At 41.5% G+C, this 7931-nt stretch overlaps 1 protein-coding gene across 1 annotated transcript; it reads left to right on the top strand.

Moving 5' to 3' along the window:
• Positions 1 to 6352: 6352 nt before the first annotated feature.
• Positions 6353 to 7300, top strand: LOC113248887 (olfactory receptor 5A1). Its single transcript, XM_026490495.3, has one exon. It carries the CDS (start codon positions 6353 to 6355, stop codon positions 7298 to 7300), a length of 948 nt encoding a protein of 315 aa, XP_026346280.3.
• The last annotated feature ends 631 nt before the right edge of the window (positions 7301 to 7931 follow it).

Raw genomic sequence — 7931 nt, forward strand, 5'->3', positions numbered from 1 at the left:
TTCAACTCTTGGTTTCGGTTCAGGGTGGTGATCTCAGTGCTGTGAGATTGAGCCCCATGTCTGGCTTGAATTTCTCTCTCCCTCTCCCTCTGCCCCTCCCTCCTGCACTCTCTCTAAAATAAGTAAATATATCTTTAAAAAAAAGTGTTGAATCTTAAATAAAATGAAAATATCTTTAACCATTGATATAGTAAAAATGGCAGCAAAAAAATTAACTTTAAATAATCTTAATGGAAAGAAAACAAAATGTCCCCTACTTATCAAGGCATTTGAAGACACATATAAATCAACATTATGTTAAGTATGAGTTTTCCAAGAAGACTTTGAACATTGTTTTGACTAAACATCCATGGATCTAAATTTCTCTCAGGAACTCTTAAACGGAAGATTCCAAAAGAAGAATCAAAGAGCACTCATCTAGTTTCAGGACAGTAGTGCAGCCTGAGAGGAGAGAAGTGATTCTGGAAAGAACCATTTTTTTATTACTTAAATCATCCTTCTGCCCAAGCCCAAAGGGGGTAGGCTCTTCAGACAGGGTAAGAGACTATGCTCGTGGCTAGGAAGGTTCAGCATCACTGGAAGTTCAAGATTAACTACTACCAGAAAAAAAAAATTATCAGCTTCATTTGAGCTTACTCAGATGTCCCCCATTCCAATTCTCATCAAAGTTCAATACTCTCGGTTTAAGAAACAAATGAATCAAACCTCTTCTTTTTCTCCCTCCCTCTCCAAACACATGAATTAATGACTTCCTTTTTGTTGCATGTCTAGCTTCAAATTATTTTTATTTGTACGTGGCCCTCCATAGAATAAGAGTCTTACATCTTTATACTACATTATGCTATACCAGAGTAAATTTTAAAATTTTTAGAGGAAAAAGCCCTGTATCTAATGTCTCTCTCAGAGAAAGATACCAGGTTTCTGTGGAAAGAGAATGGATTTATGAATGGAGGGGTACAATGGACCTTATCAACAGAGTCATGAGCAGTTGCGTTCCAAAATAGATGCACGCACCGTTCATATGCAGAGTTCGGTGTCATATGATCACGGATTCAAATATTGGATCAATCTCTTATTAGCTGTAAAATTTTGAGCAACTTATTTAGCTTTTCTGCATATAAATACATAATTCTGCTTTCTTGTGCAGAGTAGGTGCTCATCTCGTCCTCTATGTTCCACTGCTATCCTGAGGTCATTCATCATGGACTACCAGAAGCGATTTTGAATAGCCTTGGGGGATCAGAGGAGCTGGCCATTGGGATGGAGTTTAATAAGCATTTATCATCAGAGCATTTATATGAGTATCTGTTCTCCATACCACCCCAGAGATCAATTAACTACGAATATGTGAGGTTTGGGTGATCTATTTCTTTCTCTTAAAAAAGACCCTCAGGGGCAAATGTAATGAAACATCTCCAAGGAGAGAGGGAAAAAAACCTCTCTCAAAATCATTTCCAATCCCAGCTTTGAAACATTTTCAAAATGACCCCAAACGCAGATATTAGCAGATACCAGAAGAGCTTCTTGAAGATTCTCTCTCTCTTTTTTCTATTTTTTCCATCCACCTTTCTGCCCACAAACACACATTCTATGCATCAAGCGGATATTTTTATTTTTGATGAACAAACCAGCCCCAAGCTTGCTCTCCCAGCTCATTAGCAGGTGGGGGATTGGAAGCAGTTACCGAAGCATGACTAGACTCCTTACAAAGCAAAACTCAAGACAGGCATCAGCTAAAGGACAGACAAACAAGAGGAAGAGGGTGAGTGCAGTCATTCCTCTTTTACTTTTTGTCTTCATGCCCACATTAATCTTGCTTTATAGAGCACTTTAGATCTACAAGCCCATATAGATGGCTAAGGAGTTCTTCGGATTTGAGTTTTTCTCCATGTACCTCTCAATTCTGTCTTTCCCCAAATTCAGCCACAATCTTACCTTAACACTGCTCTGATGGGCTTCCTGAACTATGTTGGAGCCCTTGCAACTAAAAAGAGAATTAAGAGGGAATGAAATTTTGGAAGGAATTGTTACGCCCTTGAATAGAGCTCCAATTATTAGTAAGTGGTTTGAAAAGCAATTTGGAAGTGCTGTGATTGAGGCAGACTTTACACAGCTGATTTTCCAAATGCCACAGAGACCTCTAACCTCCAAAACCCTCCTTCTCTATTCTAACTGGTGGCCTGAATTTTACCATCTGAATCTTAATTCTTGGATTAAATTTTGGTGCCTTTTGAATGCTCACCTTACGTTGAAAGGGACTCTTTCATTTACATCCATTATTTGTACATTTGGATGAAGGACAGACCTGGAAGAAGACCTTGAGGGCATCAGGCTCCTGCAAGGGTGAGGGGAGGAGGCGTCATAAAGAGGACAGAGCCCAGAGCAGGAATGATGGGGAGATCAGATGATCCACTCCTACTCCCCAATTTGGCTGAAGTTCTCCTTGTCATACTGTGTGGGTTTTTTTTAAGATTTATTTATTTATTTGAGAGAGAGAAAGAGAGAGAGCTGGAGGGAGGGGCAGAGGAGAGGGAGAGAGATAATCCTCAAGCAGACTCCCCGCCAAGGTCAGAGCCCATGCTGGGCTTGATCCCAGGACCCTGAGATCATGACTGGAACCAAAATTAAGAGTCGCCCACTTAACCGACTGAGCCACCCAGGTGCTCCCATTATACCATTTTTTAACGCCATCACCAACTACGTGAAAGCTCAGACTAGGCAGACTTAGCACTTTTTGCAGATATTTGATAAAAGATGAGCTGAACTGAAAATCAACTTGATCATTTCCCATCACTCCCTGAGTGTCTTCTGTGTGCAAGTTACTGTGCTAGGTTTTTACTGTTATCCTGTCTTCACTGTGGCCCCAAAGACTAGTGTGATTTACATAAAGATGCAGCTCAGCGTCTGAATGCACTGAGGTCACCGAGCCTCCTTTGTCTCAGCTGCTTTTGATTATACTTATATGATAGGGTTCGTAGGGGGTCTAGATTCAGATCAAACTAGCTCTCCACCCAGTTTGCTGCCAGTGAAGATTTCTTTCTCTCTGAAAAAAAGAAGCACCTCATTGTGAGCAGAGTTCAGTGACATAAAGTGGTCTATGGGGCCCTGAAGATACCTTCCGTTTAATGTTCTAGGGTAAGATTCAGGGCATCCATGGGCGAGAATAAAACTCTGGATATGCTTTTCCTTTTGTTCCAATTTGTCCAGATTCACTCTCTGTTTCTGGGGATGGGAAATTTCATCCTTAAATGTGAAAGTCTCCCCTCTGATGGCAACATTCAAAAACGGACTTGCAGCTGACCCATCAACACCTCCCCCCCCGCCCCCCCAGATCATTAGTCTTCAACCTCACTCCCAAACACTTGTTACAAACCTACATGCCCCGTAAGTAGACCCCTTGTTTCAACCCACCACATGAGGGGAAGTGTTTTCAAATAGGACTCCATTCCTTAAAGAATTCTTTAAGGAATATTCACTGCTGATAGCAATCACAATCCCAATTTGTTAAGCAAAGATCTTATCTCAAGACCCGTGATCCTTTTGCACATTATCTTAAGCAATTCTCCAACAACTCTGTTAAGAAGTCACGATTATCCCCATTGTACAAATGGAGGAATTGAAACTCAGAAAGGCTAAGTAAGTTGCCCAACATCCCACAGCTGGCAAGTGGCAGAGTCAGGATGAGAACCAGGCTTGTCCTGAAGCCTGCCCAGAATCATAACCACCACTTTATTCCCCTCCTTGTACTGTTAACCTGAATAAAGGCTCCAAATGACCTTGAATCACATCACGAACCTCAGGTTTCTACCTGACTAAGGGCTGAGCCTACGTGAATGGGTCAAGGCTCCAGCAGAGCTGTCTCGTTTTGCTCACAATTTTTCCATGTGGCTCTACGTCTGTACTAGATGATGCCAAACTTTGCTGCAGGTCTCTCTCTTGTCTTAAAGGGGAAAGAATCGTCTCCTGATTCTGGGAAGTTACACACCTTTCACAGACCACTGCAGAGCCTCTGAGTATAAAGCGTAAAACCATACTGACAAGATTGGGATAAGTGTGCGGGATCTCTGAAATTCTGCACAACGATGGCATCGTGGCTTCGCATTCTCTCACTATCCAAATTTGAGGGTCTTAGCACTGAAAAGTCTGTAGCAGAAACCATTAAGAGGGAGGAGAGCGGACCCCAATTCCAAGGGCATCTCTCTATGTATAAACTTCAAGAAGAAAGTTAAGGTCAATGAGACCTTGACTGGCAATGGGTAGATATGAATTGATTTTTGAAAAACTAAGGATATCAAAAATAAAATGGCTCTCCTAAACTGAGCAAGAAAATCCAGAGCAAATAGAGAATTACTTCCCAAACTGTGAAGTGACTGACTTGGAATGGCTTGTATGATATATGGAATTTATAGAGGGTTTCTGTTCTATGATACAAACACCCACACACATATACATATATTTGCACAGGTATACATCAAAATGTTAAGAGTTCTTATTTCAGGAAATAGAATGTCATAATTTTCAGGTTTTTCTTTTCTTTTTTTTTTTTTTTTTTTTTGCATTGATCAGGAACTGCACATGATTTTTAGTTTCAACATTTCCGTTATATAGTGATCCAATTATTTACAGTGCTCACATACTGCTTTTAAGTTCATAAAATAACACTTCCATTTTGAAAAATAAAATGGAATTTATGAGGTTCTCTATATGTTAAGAAGTAGGTAGAATAGGCTGAAATTATAGCTTAAAAGACAGTTAAGGTAATTTCACTGATTTCGAAATTGTTGAGACCCGAGAAAGGATCAAGATATTTTCCAAACCTATAAGAGTCATTCACTGTGAGCCACGAGGCCCCTGTGACCACACTTTTCCTCCTGTGGGGACGGGACCTCAGCATCGGAGATCTGCTGACAGTGGGAATTCTTTCCTGATTTATAGGGATTGAGACTTAGTGTGGGTGTGTCAGGGGGTGATGGGAATTCTTATCCATGTGAACAGGATGGAATCAACCCCTGATCCTGAAAGATGCTTCATTCACTGAAAATTCTAAGAATTTGATCAAGGACACTTTGTATTTAGGTTTAAACAACAACAACAATAAACACAGAGTACTTACTATAGGTTAGATATGTCCTAAAGGAGATGATAGATAGATAGATAGATAGATAGATAGATAGATAGATAGATATAGATAGATGATGATAGATAGATAATAGAGAGAGATAGATGATAGAGAGAGAGATGATAGATAGATGATAGATAGATAGATAGATAGATAGATAATGATAGATAGATAGATAGATAGATAGATAGATAGATAGATAGATAATAGAGATAGATGATAGAGAGAGAGATGATAGATGATAGATAGATGATAGATAGATAGATAATAGAGAGAGAGAGATGATAGAGAGAGAGATGATAGATAGATAGATGATAGATAGATAGATAGATAGATGATAGATAGATAGATGATAGATAGATAGATAGATAGATAGATAGATAGATAGATAGATATAGATCCTAGTAAAAAAGTAAGTGCTATCATTATCTCTGATTTTACAGAGACAGATGGAATGTCCAAGTGACCTGCCCAAGATCACACCTTTACTAAGTGGTAAACCTAGGGACTGAATCCAGGCTGTCTAAATCCAGAGTCCCCATTTCTTAACAAGTCAATAGCTTAGAGCTCTGACTACAGAGAAATTTGAAATTGGAACTACATTAGTGTATTCAGATCTAATACGAGAGCACTTCTGTGTACATCTGGTCTAATCCTTTGGATTAAAAACATTGTAAATGTCTGATTGTTTCACAACTTCAGAGCTGAACCTCCATTAATTTCCCTGCTCCAGAATTGAAATTTGAATAAAGTTGGATGACTAGTTAATTTAGGGCATGACATGACTCATCTGGGAAACACAGAACTGTCCTGCAACTTTCACCTGGGACATGCTATGTGTCAGTCACTTTACATACTTTGCCTTATTTAATTCCTAAAACAAATATATGAAGAAGATACTGTCACCCATTTTGGAAGATAAGGAATTGGAGCCTAGAGATGTTGGATATCTCACCCAAAGTGACACAGCTACTAAGTGGTAGAGACAGGAGCTGATCACAGGGAGTCTGAATCCAAGGCTTGAGCTCACATCATTCACGCTGTACTATATAAAAAGAAAACAAATATTTAAGACAATGACTAAAATTGCCTTCTGAGAGAAAGAATCTTTGCATAAAGTTGTGATCTCCCCTCTCGTGCATTTTGTAATTTTTTGTTGACTGACGTCACCCATGATGTGGATTATCATTATTATGCCAGGTCTGCATCTTGTCCTCGTGGTCCATGGGAAACATGTCCACAACTAAGGCCTGGAACAGCTCTTCAGTGACCGTGTTCATCCTCCTGGGATTTGCAGACCATCCAGAACTCCAGACTCTTCTCTTTGTGACCTTCCTGGGTATCTATCTTGTGACACTGGCCTGGAACCTGGCTCTCATCTTTCTGATCAGAAGTGACCCCCGTCTGCACACACCCATGTACTACTTCCTCAGCAACTTGTCCTTCATTGACATCTGCTACTCTTCTACAGTGGCCCCCAAGATGCTCACTGATTGCTTTCAGGAGCAAAAGACCATATCGTTCTTGGGCTGTGCTGCTCAGTTTTTTTTCTTTGTCAGCATGGGTCTCACTGAGTGCTTCCTCCTGACGGCCATGGCATACGACCGATACGCAGCCATCTCCAATCCCCTGCTCTACACGGCCATCATGTCCCAGGGCCTCTGTACGCGCATGGTGCTTGGGGCATATGCCGGTGGCTTCCTGAGCTCCCTGGTCCAGGCCAGCTCCATATTCCGGCTCCACTTCTGCGGACCCAACATCATCAACCATTTCTTCTGTGACCTCCCACCAGTCCTGGCACTTTCTTGCTCTGACACCTTCCCTAGCCAAGTGGTGAATTTTCTCGTGGTGGTCACTGTGGCGGGGACATCATTCCTCATCCTCCTCATCTCCTACAGTTACATAGGAGCTGCTGTCTTGAAGATCCGCTCAGTGGAAGGCCGAAGGAAGGCCTTCAACACATGTGCCTCGCACCTGATGGTGGTGACTCTGTTATTTGGGACGGCCCTTTTCATGTACCTGCGACCCAGCTCCAGCTACTCACTTGGCAGGGACAAGGTGGTGTCTGTGTTCTATTCGCTGCTGATCCCCATGCTGAACCCTCTCATTTACAGTTTGAGGAACAGAGAGATCAAAGATGCCCTGTGGAAGGTGTTGGAGAAAGGAAAGTGTTTTTCCTAGTTCGTGATTGAACGTATATGTCTCCAGACTGACAGAGACAAATGATCCCTGGCATCTACCTTCACCTCTAGCATTGACAAGGGGGATATCCTGTGTGCATGGCCATCTACCTGCTGACCCCCCATGGATAGTCAAAAGGGGGAAGAGATTACTTTAGCAGAAACACCACCCCAGGATACCCTGTCCTCACAGCTGGTATTATAACAACCACCTTTTATTAAGTGCTTAACGTGTACCAGGCACATTATTTAATTAAATACTCATTGCAGTTCTGTGATGCACGTAGCACCATCCCCTTGTTACAAATGAGGAAATGCAGTCCCACTAAGGAAGACTGACTTACCCAGGGCCATATGGGAAGTCAGAGGCAGAACCCATTCAGACCCTGGTCTTCCTAACTCCAGATCCCATGCTCTGCCCAAATGCTACTTTCCACATTTAACCACAGACAGCCCTGATGTTGTACAAATGTATGACTCTTACTACCGGTAAATGGCAGAACCCAAAAAGATACACTGTGTATGGTTGAGGTGAATTAAAAGAACAAGATGCCTACTCCATTAAACACTCTTCCAAGGCATCCCTGCTGGACTCCCATTATGACTACTGAATAATTTGCTAAGATTGAAGG

Source organism: Ursus arctos, unplaced genomic scaffold (genome assembly GCF_023065955.2).
Source record: "Ursus arctos isolate Adak ecotype North America unplaced genomic scaffold, UrsArc2.0 scaffold_23, whole genome shotgun sequence".
NCBI classification, from domain to species: Eukaryota; Metazoa; Chordata; class Mammalia; order Carnivora; family Ursidae; genus Ursus; species Ursus arctos.